Source organism: Chelon labrosus, assembly GCF_963514085.1.
Source record: "Chelon labrosus genome assembly, chromosome: 15".
Taxonomy (NCBI): domain Eukaryota; kingdom Metazoa; phylum Chordata; class Actinopteri; order Mugiliformes; family Mugilidae; genus Chelon; species Chelon labrosus.
In genome coordinates, this window is record NC_140348.1 from 23,001,442 (window position 1) to 23,020,637 (window position 19,196).

At 44.6% G+C, this 19,196-nt stretch overlaps 1 protein-coding gene across 1 annotated transcript in view; it reads left to right on the forward strand.

The window, feature by feature from the left end:
• The window catches only part of hs3st1l1 (heparan sulfate (glucosamine) 3-O-sulfotransferase 1-like1), a 30,264-nt gene extending 11,605 nt beyond the window's left edge, over window positions 1-18,659 (forward strand). Inside the window, exon 2 of the mRNA XM_084562137.1 lies at window positions 17,177-18,659. Within this exon, the coding sequence (XP_084418263.1) occupies window positions 17,364-18,305 (942 nt within the window). The 5' untranslated portion in view covers window positions 17,177-17,363 and the 3' untranslated portion in view covers window positions 18,306-18,659. The remainder of the gene's footprint in view (window positions 1-17,176) is intronic.
• The last annotated feature ends 537 nt before the right edge of the window (window positions 18,660-19,196 follow it).

Consider the following 19,196-nt stretch of genomic DNA (forward strand, 5'->3'; position numbering starts at 1 on the left):
CGTAGGTGTGTGATCAGATCCAGAGTTTTTGTAGCGCAGCAAGGATTCACTCCGGTATGTGATATCTGCTGTCAAGGTTTCATATAATAATGTATATGAGGCAAAATACAGAGAGGCTGGCTGCGAGGTTTATTTTCTTTTGGTTTATAGCCTTAGCAGATTATTTACAATTTATAGCAAGTTTAAAAGCCTGAACGTTCTTCTTAAATATACCAACAGCAGGCAATTAGATCAAAGCTGCAGCATTTATAATCAGCTATTTTAGCTGAAAAGTCATTTTCCGACATTCTCTGGATTCAGTTTCTCAAAAAAAATTGTGGTTAGCTCTGATGCCTCACAGCAAGAAGGTTCCAGGTTCGAATCCAGGTCGACTGGTGTGGAGGTTGCATGTTCTCCCTGTGTCTGCGTGAGTTCTCTCTGGGTACTCCGGCTTCCTCCCACCGTCCAAAGACGATTGGTGATTCTAAATTGATGGGCACTTTTCCACTGAACTGAATAAACAACTGATGGATAAATAGAGATTAGGTCAGCCGTTGAGGTTCTGGAAACTTGACAAAATGACACCTTCTGAGTGGTACCTTAGATTTATTTTTTTGAGCATAAATGGGTGAAGTCTCTAAAGAAGCACTCCGAATCGAATTCTTGCTGTGGCTTCGGGACGTCTCCGCCGTATCCGCACGTTAATGATTCCCGAAGCAACAGCTGCAGTTGCATCGGCCTGTGATTTAATGCAAGGAGCCCTCCACAAGGGAAAACTCATTGCCCAGCAAATTAAACCATTACCTCCTCAGTTGGAGTTAAATATGGAGAAATTACTCATTTAATGTCTGATTACGCCACTAACACAGCCGTCTAAACAATGGCAACCCCTCATTCCCACCAGTAAATTCTGCTCCTCTGCGAGATAAGGGCGCCAATCGGTTGTCAGGGTCACGGCGAAGTTTTATTAAAAGACGCACGCTGAGAAGTCCAAAGGATTCGTCTGTTCGGATTCATTATGAGATGACTCTCTAGTCTGAAGATTTGTCTTCATTATCCGGCCGAGCACCAGGCAGATAACGCCGCCTCATTTGCTTTCCGAGCCTCAATTTTCCCCCCAACGATAATGCGGCGTCTCTTTTGTGTGGCTGTGGTAAAGACAAGCAAGCCATTTTCAATATGCACACAGGATTACAAAGGTTAATCATCAATTTAAAGCTAATCTTTGTTAAATACCAATAGAAGCGTGGGCTGTGCTCGAGACAGATATAATCAGGCAAACCCCAAAACAACCCTCTATCTAAATGAAGTGAAAGATGGCTAATCTTGGCTTTACAGCGGGAGTTGATGAGCAAGGGAAAGGGGGTGGGGGGATTCAGCCACACTCCTAGACTAATGTTCCACTGTTTGCTAAATTTAGTTTCACGTTCTGCGGGACTAACCTCAGAAATTGTACCTCTTTTTGCCGTGCTTTTAAGCAAAATTAGTTTGAGAGCCACCAATGGAGCCCACACATTTCCTCATCAGTAAAGCGATTTCTCCTCCGTCCTGCTTCCGCTTTGAGGCATCCGCTGGAGAAAATGTAATTCGCTCGTATTTACCCGTCATTGTTGCTATGGAGTTGAGATAATTATGGAGTTTTAAAATTATGCAATCAAGGACAAGATCCCTCTCTTCCCAGTCTGGGGAAATGAGTAATTAATTTTCTCCCTTTTTCTCAGTTAATATGCAAGCGACTGGGAACACAGGGTCCTAGTCATTATCTGGTCTGGTCTGGTGAAACATGTCTTCCAAGATGGCTAATTAAAATGTGAACTATAGATGCCTTCCACCCACCTGGTTCGTATTTGTCAAAGGTGGCACTTCACAATATAAGAAGGGAATTATAAAAGGCTTTTAGGAACTGAAGTAAAATTAAAAAGCGACTCTAGCGGATTGATCATATCATGAAGAAATAATCAAGACAAGGTGCCTCAGTGTTTTCAAAAATAAACAGCATATATTGTGAAAGACTCTTTTGACCTCCTGCCCTCAGGGTGGCGATAGAGCTCAATAAAAAACTTGCACCACCAGACTAGTGAACAGTTCTTTTCACAAAACTGTTCACACACTCTGTGACTATGCAACCAGCCTTAATATTCAAAATTCTACATTAAACACATTGTGCAATATACACCGATCAGGCATAACATTATGACCACCTTCCTAATATTGTGTAGGTTTCCCTTGTGCCTCCAAAACAGTTGTGACTCATCAGAGAATGGACATGGACCTTCTGAGGGCAACAGGATGTTGTTAGTGGGGGGGGGCCTTTGAGGGGAGGAGCCTCTGTGGATCATCCCACAGATACTTGATCAGTTTGGGATCTAGTGAATTTGGAGGCCAGGTCAACACCTTGTGCTGTTCTTCATGTTTTTTTAGTTGTTCCTAAAGCGGTTTTGTGTGTGTGTCTGTGTCAGGCTGCATCCTGCTGGGGATGGCTGCTGCCATCAAGGAGTGTCAGTGCCATGGCGTTGTGGGGGTGCCTGGTCTGGTCTAGGTGGGTGCTACATGTCTAAGCAACATCCACACCAATGCCAGAACACTGAACTGTCACAAGATGTTCAGTGTTAATCACCTGTCAGTGGTCATTATGCCTGATCGATGTATACATGGCGGTCTTTTGTGTGTGTTGTGACTGGATCTGACTGTGATCGTGTTGTGTAACTTGTTGCATCATGCATGCAGTGGCTATAAAGGCTTGCTGGCCAGCAGTGGGTCATTAGAGTGTCATTCACTGGGGCTGGAAAACAGGATAAAAAATAGTTTGCTCCAATTACCGGTGAGTATCTGGTCATTAACTGGCCCTAGTTGTGTGAGCTGCTGATGTGCAACACCCACAGATGTTCCTATTTAAACCAGAACTCCCCACTAGTCTTTTAGAAATGAAGAAGCTACTTGGATGAAACGCTTCAAGAAACCCAATAAGCCCAGTTGTCCTTGTTTCAGCTCTCCCTTTTAAATGCACCATGACCTGGATGACTGAGAATAAGTAACATATAACAAAATATGTTGTAAAAAAAGATCACAGTATCCTGTAAAATTCTAGTAGGTCGTATTTTGGTGGATTCAGAGTTAAGAATACATTAAATGTTCATGACGTCCTTTTGAGGCATCGGTTTTAAAGGTGCAGGTAATAAAAGATTTATATTCATTTTGACTAATAACATAGGCTCAGGACAGGGAAAAAAAAACAAAAACAAACAGCACATCTCATTAACTGTTGAAAATCTCCCAGACAGGAATTTACAATAATGGGAAATAAAATCAGCTCACCTTAATGGCAGAGGCAGTGATTCCATTGACAAGGTAGACTCCTTTAATAAAGATAAGCCCCCAAGAAAATCAATAACCCGAACTAATTTCGAAAGGACTCAGACTCGTCTAGACAAGCACAGCATTCACGACTGGCCCAGCGTTTTTTAAAAGGCTGTTTTGGCTGATATTGCTCCGTGAACACGCCGCGGCTGTTTTTCCTCGTCTTTCGCGACAGGACGTGGCAACAAAGCGGGCCGGCGAGCGACCCCGCGGACGCCCTTTCCCCGCTATCCTTTATTCCCCCATTAGGCCTCCGATGCTGGGTCCACAAACTTCTCTAATTAAGAATTCGTCTTCAGCAAATTCGCCCATAAAACGGCCCTCGCTGCAGAATGTGGGGTGATAAAAGGCGTTATTGGGCCTGCGACCTCCTTTGCCTCTTATCTCCCATAAACACTTCAGTTGGTTTTACGGTGCCATGGAGGCAGTGGAACGAGCAATAAGCCAAAGGGGAATAGTGAGGGGGACTGATGACTTATTCATGAAGAACTGCGCACAGATGAAACTGACAGTGAGAAGTCCTCATGCTATAAGTTGTTATGTAGCTCTGATAAGACTTGTCTCGTACTTGAGGTTGATTAATCTTTAGACCGGGCTTCATTTCAGCGCGCTCCGTGGTGATTTTTTTTTCTTCTTTTAGGCTAAACTGCAGAGTGCCTGAGCTCATTTGGGGGGAGAAAAATAAATTAAAAAAATAACCCTGCATACTCATTAGCTTTAGCGGGGTTCTAACATTAGCTGGTGACTCCAGCATCACCACGCCGCAGACAAAGCTCTGCTCTGCTCTGCTCTGCTCTGCTATGAAAGTCACCCCGCTGAAGTGACACCATGTTTTATTCCCTCTATCTTCTTAACCTGATTCTGTCACACACCCGGAGCCGCGCATGCTCCGATATTGTCATTAAGTTGCAGACAGGTTCTCTCAGCGCCTAAACTCCTGCGTCTCGATTCTTCACATGTACCTCACCTAACGGCCCGGGTTTCCTCTTCACGTGCGTTATCGGAATCAGAATCAGGATGCTTTATTAGTCCTTCAAGGAAATTGTTTGGTCGCTGTTGCTCCGGTAAAGTGACAGTTGCAAGGTGACAGAGTCCAGTACATATGGAATAAAAAGGAATATAAAAATATATAAAAGTAAGATGCATAAAAAAAAAAACATATTGCACAAGCACAAGGTTACAAATTAATTAAAGAGTCCGAAGATCTGGAACAGGGAGTGTCCCACATTACAAACCTTCAAAACTTACCTTAAGCAGTGTTTGAAAGCAAACCAGTCTTTTAACCATTGACTTCATCTTCTTAGTAATGTCCTGTCTTGTGATGTGCTCTTATTGTGATCTATTGTCCTGTCCTATGTCTTATCATGTTTTTTGTGTTACCTGCATAGGGATCGTGGATGCAAATTAGCATTGTTGCTATAATCCGGCAAATTTACGTCGATTGCTGTCTGAATAGATGTTCATTAATGTGCACTGTCCCTATCAAATAAATAAATAAGGTCGGAATGACCTCCTGTGGCGTTCTGTAGTGCATTTGGGCAGGATGAGTCTGTTACTGAAGGTACTCCTTAGACTGGCCAGTGTGTTGTGGCTTGGTTGGGAGGAGTCGTCCAGGATGGTTTCCACTCTTGCCAGCATCCTACTCTCTGACACTGGATTCAAAGAGTCCAGCTCCACCCCTACAACATCACTAGCCTTGGGGATCAGTTTGTTGAGTCTATTAGCCACTCTCAGATCTGCTGCCCCAGCATGCAACGGGAGCACACCACAGACTTGCAGAACATCCTCAACATTGTCATTGGCAGATGTTGAAGGACCTCAGTCTCCTCAGAAAGTACAGTCGACTCTGGCCCTTCCTGTAGAGTAGCCTCGGCGTTCTTTGAAATTGAATTCTGTCAAAACAATGACAGATTTTTTTCTTTCCTTCCTTCCTTTTTTCTTCATCTCATCTCAGTACGTGCATGCTCTAGTGGTTTAAACTGATGGCAAATCCCACCTTGCTCCGCAGGCTGAACACAAGAAGCACACTGTATAGCAGGATTGCATTCAAACTGCTGCACGTCTTGCGTTCGCCAGGAAGAACAAGGGGAGGGAGTGTAAAGTAACAGAGAGCGCCGATACTTGTGGTTAGCCTTCCTTGAAGACGCCTGTAAACAGAGCCTCGCCGCTTGCAGAATCTCGGTTTAAAGGCGGTTGTAAAGCCCAGCTGCCGCTGCAGTTTCTCTCGGTGGAAGTCTTGCACCGAGTTAAGGCCGAAAAGCAGCCCGGCTGCGCTCAGGCAATGGTGCGGAGCAACGCAAAGGCAAACGCTGTAAACAATGTAATGATAGAGCGCGTGACAGCCGAGTGGAGCCGTGATGGTTTACGTCCTCCCCCATCTCTGCCCAGTCAGGAACTCTTGATGCACTCGCCGCCAGAGAGGCAGAGCCTCGGCACGGGGAAATGGAGCTGGAGATTGTTATTATAGATAAACACTTCTCCTACGATCTAGTTTGCCCTGCAAGTAGGAAATTACAAGGATGTTGCTCAAAGTTGAGCACGGAGGCGACTGATTTTATTTGCCTCTAAGGTTCCCGTGTGCAGAGTCACTAACGTGCGCTCAGGCAGTGATGCTGCGTTGATGGTCATTTTGAGAATACGGTTCTAACTTTATAGACATGTTTGATGGTTGAGTTTCATTTCTTTGGTCCCGATGAGTCAAATACGCATCAAATATTTATCTGTATATTTGAGCAATATTTCAAAGGGCTAGAATAATTTCGCTTCTATCAGTGTATTTATAATCTTTGCCGCATTTTTTAAGCACATGTTCACAATCTACTTATTTTTTCAGACTGTCAGTGAACTGTAAATGATGATTGGAGATAAAAAACAAACAAAAAAAACAGTCTAGTTTGAGCTGCTGATGACTCATTAACTTTGGGGAAAGAAGGTTTCAGCTCCAACTTCTAATTGGATCAAGTGTGTGACTACTCTGCTAATAGTCTTCTGTCCATAACATGAAGCCACCAGTTTAATTTGACTGGCTTGTCAGATCTTTTCTGGGGCATAATCGACTTCCAACGGAGTGACTCCAGGCAAACATCCCCCCCCCTAAAATTTATATTAGAAAGAATAGATAGAATATCCTTTATTGTTGCTGCAGAATACAAGTTGTACAGTGTGACGAGATTTTGTTTACAGCTCTGCAAGATGCACTGTATAAACAAGAGGTGTCAAACATAGGGACCAGGGGCCAAAATCGCCCCACTGGAGGGTCCTGAATTTGTGCAAACGCAACTTTCAGTAAAATTCACAGCGAATCCTAATTTGGGGCAGCAGTGATGCCGTCACAGGAAAAATGTTCTGAGTTCGAATCCGCCGGCTGAGTCTGCATGTCCTCCGTGTCTGCGTGACGTGTCTGCGTCACCGTCCAAAGACATACTGGTTAGGTTCATTGGTGATTCTAAATCGGCCGTAGGTGTGAGTGTGAATGGTTGTCTGTCTCTCTGCTTTAGCCCTGTGATAGACCGGAGACCTGTCCAGGATGTACCCTGCCTCTCGCCTCTATCTCAGCTGGGATTGCCTGCAGCCCCCCAACAATCCTAATTTGTCCAGTAGGGGTCGCACTGTTTTAGTCAGAGTTGCAGACATAACAACGCTGAGACCTAGAACTAAACAGTAGATGGGAACAATGCACCGGAATTGCACTTATTACTTTTCTTAAGAAATTTGGGGTTGTTCATAATATTTTCTGTTAAAAGATAATTCATGAAATGTAAGAACTTTCATAATGTGCTTGTACCTTTCTGCACAAAAACAAAGGGAAACAACTGGAGTTGTCGCTGTTTGTAGGTTATTATGCTATAAAGTTACTGGTTCCGGCCCTCTTGAGAACTAAAAATTAGTTTGATATCCCTGGTACAAACAGTAAAAACAGTATTCCAAAGAATTAAAATAAACAGTTGTACAAAGAAATATATCCTCTATACCTAAGTCAGAATGGAAAAGACCTGAACAGAATGTAATATCAATATGAATAGCAATATAAATATGACTGTGCAAAAGAATGTGGCTATGGAATATAGAGTTATTTGTGCAGTATTGTGCAAATTGTCAGTTAATATACATATAGATTAGCAGTAGCATACGTATATGATGGTTATTGATAGTGGCACAAGTCAGCCTGTTTCCATATTCATCTGGGTTCATAGTGCATTTAAATACTTTATTTATTTATTTTTTGTAAATGTTTATAAAAATTGTGCTCCTCTCCTTCAATGTTGCCCTCAGACGTGTTCATTAAAAGAATGACTTGGCCGGTTTTAAACTGAGCACTGACAAATGACAAAGCCACCGCAGGCCCGCGCTGATCCCTCTGATCACGTTACAATCGAACACCGGCATGTGAAGCGACAACTTGAATTACTTATGCAGATGAGGTAGCTTGATACCGTGAAAGTTCAGGCTCAAGGTCTTTTTTTTTTTTCTCTCTTTCGCCGCGGCTAAACGACATCCCAGAAATGCGCGGCTATCGCTGTCAGCCTGATTCCGTTTCTCATCTGCATTTCTCACAGCTGCGCTTGAGCGATTTGATTCGAGCGTACCAGACTGCACGGGCAAAGTGAAGCTAATTCTGGCCGTGCGCTGTCCTGTCATGTAAACTGGTGGTCAGCCGACGATTGCTTGCTGACTTCTTTCTGCTTGATCACCTTTTTCTGATTGCCAGTAACAAAACTTTAGAAAATTTTCTGCTGCAGCTTGTTGGCTGCTGCACACATTCCCACCCCAGCATGCTTTGTTTCTGCTCACTGCGCACCCATGGAGGCTGCATAGCGTGCTCCTTCTTATTTGTTTACTGCCTGTATGCCAGCGATATCCCGCTGTTGCAGCAGGGAGCGGCAAAACCAGCGCTGACGCATCTTACTGTATAATGCTTCGACCTCTGATGCGAGCAAACACAGGGCGCCCCGTGGGAAACGTTTTTTCTTTTTTTTTTTTCTTTTCTTTTCTTTTTCCCCGAGTTGAATGCGTTATTATCAGCTCGCTAACTGCCGCCCGGTGTTGAATCACTTCAGCGTTTGGCAGCCAACAGCACATCACAGAAGGCCCGAATACTAAAACCTCGAGTTCTGCCGTGCTGAATACATATTTGTGATGGCGGGAAAAACACTGGCAGATTTGCAGCTTGTGCCTTCCAATAGGATGCTGTTGTGCCAGAGCGTGAAAGCCTTTCCAAGTCATAGAGAGCTGCACACACCAGCTGTAGTGTTGGGAAATAAACACAACATAAAAGTTGACCTCCTTGAAGAAAATAACATTCCCCTAGTGTACATACACCTTAGTTAATATGTATTACGTGCTTTGCCCTAGAGTACAGCTTGGCCTGTGTATAACTCAAGCCTTGGCTAAAGTGGGATTACACTAGATGTATTTCTTCATGCTGTTTATGAGCCATACGATTGATGCCATTTAATAAAAAATGGTACAACACTGTCAAATTCCCTAAACATTGTGCATGGCTTTGAGCCTTCCACATCAGAGCGAGCTGTGATATCTTTGTCAGCACCCAGCAGGTCTTCCCATAGTTCTTCTCATTAAACTATTCTCCACGCAGGCCTCATCAAAGATTAAGAGTATCCTCGCAGTTCATTACAACATGTCCCGCTTTTTATTTGATGAAGTAATTCATCCATAATGTATGTGCGTATTGCCGTTTGCAGGATGCCTTTGAGAGCAGAGAACGGCGTCGGCGCTCCAAAGATGCGAGGACAGAGCATTTGTTTTGATCGGCCCGCGGAACAATTACCTCGTGCTGAGAAGATCGGACCCGTTGCGAGAACTAGTAAAGGTGTGATGGGAAAAGCGTGATAAGAATTACAGTAGCATTAAATTGTCAGCGCAAAATTAGCTCTGTCTTGGCGCCGGTGATGAGGAGGCCGCCGCAGCGAGGGGATCTTGATGCTGTGGAAAGCATAGGTGCTTTATCAGAAGTGGCAGGCTGAATGAGGATCATCAGGCCACTCTCTGATTGAATTCCTTCTCATGGGCTGTTGTTGTTCCTGACGGGCCGAGAAGCACTTCCCTGAGTGAGTCAGCGTCCCTGGGATTGGTCGCCTCCACTCATCCAAGGGTGATGAGGAAGTCAGCCTATTTTATCAGCGAAAATGCCTTCTGGGAATCCAGACAATGTCAGTTGATGCTTGAAATAAATCTCAGCGCATTGACAAATGTCAGAGCTAAACCGGAGCAGGCCCAGGTCAGGGTATGTAGCGGGGGGTAAGCGAAGGTGCTAGAGAGATCTCGGGGCAGTCGGACAATGCTGCATTTAGTTCAGGGAACTGGAGGGGTGTTGTTGCAAAACGACCCTGCGGTATTCTTTAATAATCTTCATCTATGTGTTTTATTTATTCCAATGTCGCTAATATAGAATAAACATGTCAAGCTTATGAGGCACAGGCCTTCATCAAGTTGGGTGGCTCATGTTCTACGTGTGCACAGATGGCAGTGGGCAGAAGGACTGGTAATTGGAAGAGCCTGCTTTGCACACTCAACCAGCCTGCACTGGAAAAAATAAATAAATAAATAAAGAAGACACACTTGAGCTCAACATATAGAAGATCACAGTTAAAACACTGTAATTAGTGCCCGAGGCCACATGTGTCTGGGTGTACTAGGAAATGGCAGATTACACCCCTCTCAAGTATGTTAATGAATGCCTCTGCTGACATGTGGGTGTTGATTAGGTCATTGTCTTACTCATCCGCTCCAGAAATAGCCAAATGTTGCTTACCGTCAAAGCAGCAGTCTGGTTTCTTCTAAGAGCAAGGACTTTTGTCTCATCAGTGTCAGCGAGAGACGCTGCCGAGACGTCAGACAGAGCTGTCGCTATCAGTATCGGATCTGTCCCAGTTCTCAGACTCAGAGTTGAAAGTCTATTGAAGGATGTCATAATCTATTAAATATTTTCTATCACACTCATCGGCCCAGCGTATGATTCCACTGAAGCAATTGGTTTGGCTCGAAAGGATTCTTATAATTCTCAGTAATGACGTTTGACTGAGTTGAATTCAGGTTTTGTTCGCCGACAGTGGGCCGGGCAGGAGCCCAGCGAGACTTGATATCGGGGCACATGTTAGTTACGCCACTTAAACCATCCCCTCGCCTGGTTCCTGCGATCTGAGGGAAGGGTGAGAGGAGGAAAATGAGAAAACGAGCTGGGGTTGTGAGATGAATGAGAGAAAAAGGTTTTAAATACCTACTGTAGACGGGAAGGTTGTATCTCTGTGAAAGCAGAGAAGACAAATATTAATCAAAAAGTACTTTTATAATCGGTTTACCAAAAAGGTCTACTTGAGGGACATCCTCTCAGAAGCACCTTGGCTTTTTTTTTTACGATTCTGTTTTAGTTCTTCCTCCTTTGGAAACCTCTTTTATTCTGAAAGTGTCTCTTTTATTCTGAAAGTGATATATGCAGCAACCAGTAGGCACTGTTATCTTGCTCCTGAGGTTTTTACTTCTTTTTCCACCCTTGGAGCTGTCCCTCTTTTCCACCTGGAACCAATTTTACATGGAGGTCACACTCCCACGGACGTTAGAGGTCCTAAAAATATTAGCAACAACCGGATCCTTCACCTTGACCGTGCTTGGCCTGTCATTTCAGCTTCATTCTTTCCTTCATAAGAACTTTTCCCCATTTAAATATTTAAAATATCTGTTTATAACACAGAAAACTAACTAAATTGCCTCAATGCACTTATTTGTCACTTCTTAGGAGGTTTTGAAACAGCGGGAACGAGATTTCATTTCAATAATTGATTCATTTCAGGGCGAGGGTTCTTTCGATGGGGTGTAAACGTACCGTCCACGCGTGTTTTAATCATTTCAGACGTGTCAGTCTTGTTCATCTGCCAGCATCGACGCACTGCTGAACACGGGAAGCGTTCGTATGAAATGAAATTAGTTGAACCCAGCAGGTGGCCCCAGAGGAGAGTAGTACTGCCATGTTGGCTCCGGTGGCATTGCGCTGACGTACGCTGTTGCTCATTTATTAGGTACACCCAAAATGAATGCACTCTAATGGAACAGCGCTGCCATAAATCACCCCTGATGAAGGTTTTTTTGTTAAAACTCTTGTACTCTGTTCCAAAGACAGGTGTTTCAATTATTTTACCCACCCCCGCCGCACCCCCGCCCCCTCACATCAACAAGGGTAGGTGAAATAACAAACACACCACTCTGTATAATGCAGCACCACTCAACAACACCAGAAACGGCGTGCTCCAGTGCGCCTCTTGGCATTATTGTTAGCTTGATGTACTACCCCGGATGAGCCCACAGTGTGTTGCCGGTGTGACATAACATCCCGCTACATGTTGGGCAAATTTTTTTAATTGGCAAGCTGATGAGAAGTAGCTTGGGGAGAGACTATCACACGTGTCAGATCAGATGGCTAATACTAACAACAGCATGGTAACTTTATGTTAACCGCATCTAAATCTCTGAGGCTTCATTCTGAAAATTCTCGTTCTTGGGTGCACTTTTTAATTCGCTTTGATGCCTTGCACAGGGGCGCCCCAGTTAAGGGCACCTCGGTTGTGAGCGTTGCCCGTTCTCTGGCCTGGAATTTGAAAGTGGCAACTCTCTGTTCTCGGGCGGTACAGTGGTGTGGTGGTTGGCACTTATGCCTCACAGCAAGAAGGTTCTGGGTTTGAATCTATCGGCTGACTGGGGACGAGTTTGCATGTTCTCCCTGTGCCTGTGTGGGTTCTCTCCGGGGCCTCCCACCGTCCAAAGACATGCTTGTTAGGTGAATTGGTGATTCTACATTGGCCGTAGGTGTGAGTGTGCTTGTTTGGCTGTCCAATCTCGCCCAATGACAGTTGGTATAGGCTCCGGCCCCCTTGCGTTCCAGAGTGCAAGCGATTACCGAAAATGAATGAATGAACTCTCTGTTCTCAAGCTACGCCACAGGATCCAATAGTCACCTGTAGCCTGTAATCTTTTTTACAATCTAACTACAGATGTGGAAGGCTCTCTCGTTATTTCTTCATGTCATGATCAAGATACCTGTGTAGGAGGACTGAAATGTCCAGGAGTGCTCAACACGGCTGCTTAAAATGCTGATCCTGCGCAACTGGATAGTTCAGGCAGTGGTTCTGTTCAAGATTATACCTCACATCACCCCCCTTAGTAGTTTATTTCAGGCCTCTGTGTTGTCTCTCCGTATGAGACGTAGCATTTTAAGGTTTAAGAAGGGAGGAAAGGATCGTCTCTGTCCTCTGTGAGCAGCCGAAACCTTAAGTTGTTGTACCCGAAACTAATAAAGTGAGCCGGGGATCCCACAGTGAACCAAAACGCATCCATAATTTAAGACCAGTCCTGTATGTGGGAGCGGAGTTTCAGAGTTACAGTTGGATGCGGTGCGTGGGTGGGAAGTACATCGTATTGTACTGGTTGGTTAGGGCCTCTGGGAAGGGGAAAGTGCAGAAGAAAACAGAATGAAGGTGCGTGATTTTCCGTGTTTCCCAAGTGATAGTTTTTATGGGGAAGGTTCAGGGCGTCTCAGTAAGAGCTCATATGGTATAGCAGCGCTGTGCGCCGGATACAAGAAGCCGAGGTGGAAGAAAGGCAAAGAAACAACCAGGAGAAGAGAAAGAAAACCGATTCCTACGCACAGTTTGCTTCAGATTACTGGTTTTGGCCATGCTGGAAAAAAAACACAACCCTTAGTTATCCCTCAATGTGTATATTTACATGCGCAGTTTCTTGAAACTGTGTGATTAATAATAACAATGATTGATACTTTAAACTTCCTCACTCGAATCAATTTAATGGCAAAAGACTCCCCGTGTAATCAAGCTTTATTGCAGTAATAATTATTTTGTACTAACGTCTCTAATGAGCACCCATTAAAAAAAAACAAAGCTGCCCTGTACAATACCTGCTGCCCGCCACAGTTAATGGCAGGGGGCCCTGCTGAATATGAATGAGGGTTTGTTCAGTAGATGTATAGAGGCGGCTGTTTGGGTTAATTAGTGGGAACCTAGCCTCCCGAGGCGCGGGGGAACCTGTGGAGCCGTCCTCGTAGCCTGGTGGGATATAATGAATAGTGCAGATCTGTTGGCTGTTCCGTCTGCTCAGGCGGGAGGCAGCGTTTTTTTTTTTTTTTGCTCCGGTGCCAGACAAGTCGAGATAATAGCTGGCAAGTGCAGCTCTCGTTTGTGTGTGGAGGCTCTATATCGTGGGTTCAAGAGGGAATACGCTATAGGTTTGATTTTGTTATCTCAGCGGTTTTGCCTTTGCTGCCTTTAAGTTCAGTTTCCATGCCGACGCTTATTCACGATCAGGGTCAAAGAAGGGATGGAGCAGGGAGACATGGGATGTGAGTGGACGCTCACAGAGCCAATACATGTAAAAATAATTCAGCAAAAGTTTGGCTTTTACTCAATTTGCTTCCCGTCCCAAACTAATTACAAGTATCTATGTTTTGAAAGAGAGCGAGAGGACTAGCTGTAATTAGTTCTTATTATAAGGGGGGGCACTAATGCTGTTACACCTTGGTGCTGGGTAATATCCAATGGCGAGTATCCAATAGAAAAGTTTTCTTGAAAGTTTAAATACCTCACGGCGTCTGGGGTAATTTTTATGCAAGGTATCATCAGTCTAGGAGCTGCAATGGCATCCGTACCCAGTCAGGTCAGGACGGGTGCAAATAACTATACCATGTCAATATATGTATAGTTTATCAAATGGTTGAAGCATAGTGAAATCATGCGAGCAGAACATAACAGAGGGGGAATGTGGCAATGCGTTTCACTGCAGCTAAATAATCTCGCCTTGACACCTCTGTCCTGACCACACATTCATGCTGACGTCTTTGGAGGATTACGATGGTGCACCTCTAGGGTGGCTGAAGGAAATGAGCACAGGTAAAACATGCAAACTACATGCAAAAAAAAAGAAAAGTACCCAGTGCTGAGATCTGAGCCCGTGTTCTCGCTGTGCAGTAGCAGTGTGCCACCTAACACAGCTGCTGCATCCTGCTCTCAAGACCCAGTGTGGTCACAGTTCTTCCGTGCCACCCTGTGTTCCGTCACCCTCCACCTTGCACATTTATCAAAAATATTCTTGGTTAAGTGCTCTGCCAGTTAACATGGCTGCCATGTGCCGAATGAAAAGCGAAAGATATGCGTCAAGTGCTGAATAAAGCAATAAGGCCCAGTGGAATGTGAAACAATAGCTCCTTCCAGGTGGTGGTGTGTAGTGAGAGGAGAGGGGGGAATTGGATGAGACAGAAAGCTCGTCTGGCTGCCTGGCTGTTAGCATTGGACTTGGCAGCTCTCTGCCAGGGAAACGCTGACAGGCAGGCGCGCCTGTCACACCACATAAGTGCCTCCTTGCACAAACCCGGGCCCTGCAGGGCAGGTCGGCTCTCCTGTGTTCAGCACGCAGGCCCCGGTTCCACACTCAAGCCGAAGATCATAGTGTGAAGCGGGGGCATGTGTCATTGCCTTTATGTGCTTGAAAGACTCTGTAAGGTGAGAGAAAGGCCACTGCTGACATCACAGAAATGTGCCATGCACATTGGTACTTACACTTTTCACTTTCACTTAATTAGAGGGACAACTTCAGTGATTAAATTGTACTTGGGAGCGGAGAATTAATAAGAGCAGATGGCGACTGAAAACAACTCGAGAAGACACATCTAAGCAAAGATATTCAACGTGTGCCTCACAAGCTGATGACCAACACAACATATTGACATTTTCTACGCACATTTTTTCTCATAATGGTGGACCATTTTTGAATTAAACTGTTATTCTTTTGCTTTTATACACTGATCAGGCATAACTTTATGACAGGAGAAGTAAATAACATTGACCATTTTGTGACAATCCAGTGTTCTGCTGGGAAACTTTTGGACCTGGCATTCATTAGTGTGGATGTTACTTAGACATGTAGCACCCACCTAGACTAGACCAGGCACCCCCACCCCATAGCAATGACACTCCTTGATGGCAGGATGCAGCCTGACACAGGCACACACACAAAAACGCTTTAGAAACAACTAAAAAAAACATGAAGAACAGCACAAGGTGTTGACCTGGCCTCCAAATTCACTAGATCCCAAACTGATCAAGTATCTGTGGGATGATCCACAGAGGCCCCTCCCCTCAAAGGCCCCCCACCAACAACATTCTGTTCCCAGACACCACAGGACACCCTCAGAAGGCCCATGTCCATTCTCTGATGAGTCACAACTGTTTTGGAGGCAGAAGGGAGACATACACAATGTTAGGAAGGTGGTCATAATGTTATGCCTGATATATATATATATACAGTATATATATATATACAGTATATATATATATATATATATATATATATATATATATGTATGTATAGAGTGCAGAACAAACTTCCTGAAACATTTTGCTGATAATTATCAGGAAAGTTGGAAACATGCAGAGTGGAAGATCACATTTATTTAATAATATACTATTTTCTCCTCTAAACCCCAATAGATGTAATTACAGTATATACTATCTACAGAAACTGAGCCAGGTTTTCAGCATCTTAGTGGAAGGGAAGTTGCCTCCACCATATTAGAACCCATCCATATGTGTTGAATTCACTCCCACATATACAGGCCCTTTCTCGAACAAGTTTTCAATAGATCTGTAAGCCATTCATAGCCTACAACGCATCGGATGAGTAATATACGGTGAACATTTTGAGTTCTGTCTATAGTGAATGCATCCAGAACGTATTTGTTTGCGTGTCAGCGTGTTCCCAGGCTGGGAATATCTGCGTTTGTTCAGATTACCTTACTGTGACCTTTGCCGTTGAAGCTGGATGTTTGCATAGCCGGCCTTGTTGTTTTGACTAGCACACTGTAAGCAGCAGCTCTCTCAGCCAGTTTTCCTTGTGAAGGTATCCACAGACATTTTCTTTTTCTTGATTTTTTTTTTTATGTATATATATTTAATTAATTCTGTGACATTTAAAAAATTTGTTCTGCTATTTCCACTCACACTGTTTCTACAGAACCGGGGAACGCTTTTATTTTAGTCAGATGTTATTTCATGGTTAAATGAAGGCAAAGCGCTTGACAAGTGCCTATTGAAGGCGAGAACGCAAGGTAAATATTCGAATATCTAACAGGCCTTGCAGAGATATAGGGAAGGTTAGAAAGACGAGTCAACAAATTTGAACGTTCCCATGGTTTTGAAAGGCTCTTCTGCAAAATTATAAGTCATATTTAAGACCCTAAATCCTTCTTCTTTTTGTTTGCTGAGTTTCATTGCTCTGTTATTGACCTTTCTTGCTGTATAGGAAATCAAAGGCACCTAGAAGTGGGAACTAATCTGATTTCCTGCGATGCATTTGTCTTTATACGTCTCTAGATGCCTTGATTTGAATGCTCTGGGGTGGCGGGGATGTTAAGTGTATTGATTCAGGTGTGGATTTTGACCTGCTGAGAGATGAAGACGAAGCGCTCGGGTCTCCTCTTTTGGCCTTGAGCCACACTTACATATCTCAGACACATTTTCTGATGAGCCGTCTGGCTAAATGTTTTTCAGCCGGAGAAATTACAGTATCAATTGAAAGTGACTTTATAGAGTGCGAAGAGAAAGCAGATGGGGAGATGAAAAGAGACTGAACCAAAGATGAATTGAGATTATCCTTTTGAGATGATACACTTTTAACAGACATGGATTGTATTTATGGCTGGATTGCTTTTTCAGGGGAATGAGGAAAGTGCCATTTCAGAATAATACAGATATTCATTCTGCTTTATATGCCTGGAATCTGAAAGCCTTTTCTTCTTTCTCTCTTTCTTTGTTCCTCCCTACAGATGTGCTGTGGACTGCCGATGATTTTCCCTCCTCCTCCGGTTCAAATTCAATGGCAGACAAAGACTGCATTTCTCACCGCTCTTGTTCCCACTGAGCTAAGAAAGACAGATCTGGTCTGCAGCTAAACCGCCCGTCTCTCTTCTTTCTTCTGACTGTTTGCCAGTATTCACTCGTCACTTCGTTGCCATGGCTTGTCTTCTGGCATCAGCCCTCCTCCTGGTTCTCCAGACATATGCTGCCCCACCTGAGCTTGTCCAGGCAGGATTCGGTTTAACGCTGGACCCTGTGGAACTAGACCCTGCCATAGCAGCCAACGTCTCTGGAGATGTCGACTCGACCCCACCCCCAGGAACGAGCAAACGAGCCCCACATAGCATCATCATTGGGGTGCGCAAAGGGGGAACGAGAGCGCTATTGGAGATGCTGGATATTCACCCCGAGGTTGCTGTTGCCGCCACCGAGGTGCACTTCTTTGACTGGGATGAGAACTATGCCAAGGGCTTTGAATGGTACCGCGACCTCATGCCCTACTCTTACCCGCACCAGATCACAGTAGAGAAAACTCCAGGTTACTTTACTTCGGCCCTTGCACCAGAACGCATCTGCGCCATGAACTCATCCATCAAGCTGCTTCTGATCTTGCGAGACCCGGCCGAGCGGGTCATCTCCGACTACACCCAGGTCTACTTCAACCGACTGGAGAACCACAAGCCGGTGCAAGCCATCGAGAACCTGCTAGTGCGGAACGGGGCCCTGAACACCCGCTACAAGGCCATTCAGAGGAGTCTTTACGACGTCCACATGCGTAACTGGCTGCGCCACTTCCCCCTGGAGCAGATACACATAGTGGACGGGGATGCTCTGATTCGTGATCCCCTCCCGGAGCTTCAGAAGGTGGAGCGCTTCCTCAACTTGCCGCCCAGGATAGTATCCTCCAACTTCTACTTCAACCAGACCAAGGGGTTTTACTGCATCCGAAGCGACGGTCGGGAGCGCTGCCTGCACGAATCCAAGGGGCGCCCCCACCCCGCTGTTAACGGCACCGTCCTCCAGCAGCTCCGCTCCTACCTGCAGGAGCACAACCGAACCTTCTTCAGGCTGGTGAAGCGCACCTTCGACTGGCAATAAGAGGCGCAAACGGGACTCACCAGAGCCACCACCTTGTTTGTGATGAGGACAAAAAAAAAGGGGGGAAAGCTATAAAGCACTTTACAGACATTTTAAAGCCCCCCCTTTGAATAGCCTCGTAATGCTGTTGTAATCTCTGGTTTCAGCAGAGCAGTTCTATATTTACATGATAAAGGGGGAAAAAAATATGAGAACCTGTAACTAGAGGCGTAAGATTATAAGATTAAATGGAAGAACCTCCAAGCTTAAGTCATTCTCTCTGTGCTGGAAGCGTTTAAGTGGTCAAATTGCAGTGAAAACAAGTTTATGAAACTGATTAACTTTTTCCCCCCCTCTCTTTCTCTCTCTTGTTTGATATTCTTGTTCTTGATAATAAATCGTTCTGCTTTCAAATGTACAAGAAAAAGTGGCGTGTTTCTATCTCTCTCTCCATTTCATCCACTCTGGCCACCAAAAATGCCCCCATGCCCTCTAACCTTCATTACTTAAGAGAGTATGCCAGGGAAGGCAGAGGCATTAAAATAAGCCTTTGATTTGCTGTTTTGGAAGGTAGACATTAATGCAAGGGAATGGTTACCCCGGAGCAGCGCTTTAGTAGTACAAGAATCGCTAATAGCTTTGGACATTGAAGGTAGCCTGTGCCTGCAGCTGAATCAGTAAAATCTCCGTAGTCAGCACGCTCAGAATCCGTGGAGCTTCTGTTGCATTTTGCTGCTGCGCTATTGAACAATTTGCTCAGGTGTAAAACGTAGTCATTAAATTATATGCCTAACAGTTCTGTAAATCACGAACACATGATACTGTATCTGTATAAATGGTTTTTCTTTTTTTTTCCCGATTAGATATCATCTCTTTCCTGAATCAGGCACAGCAGCCAGTTTTCCCAGAAAC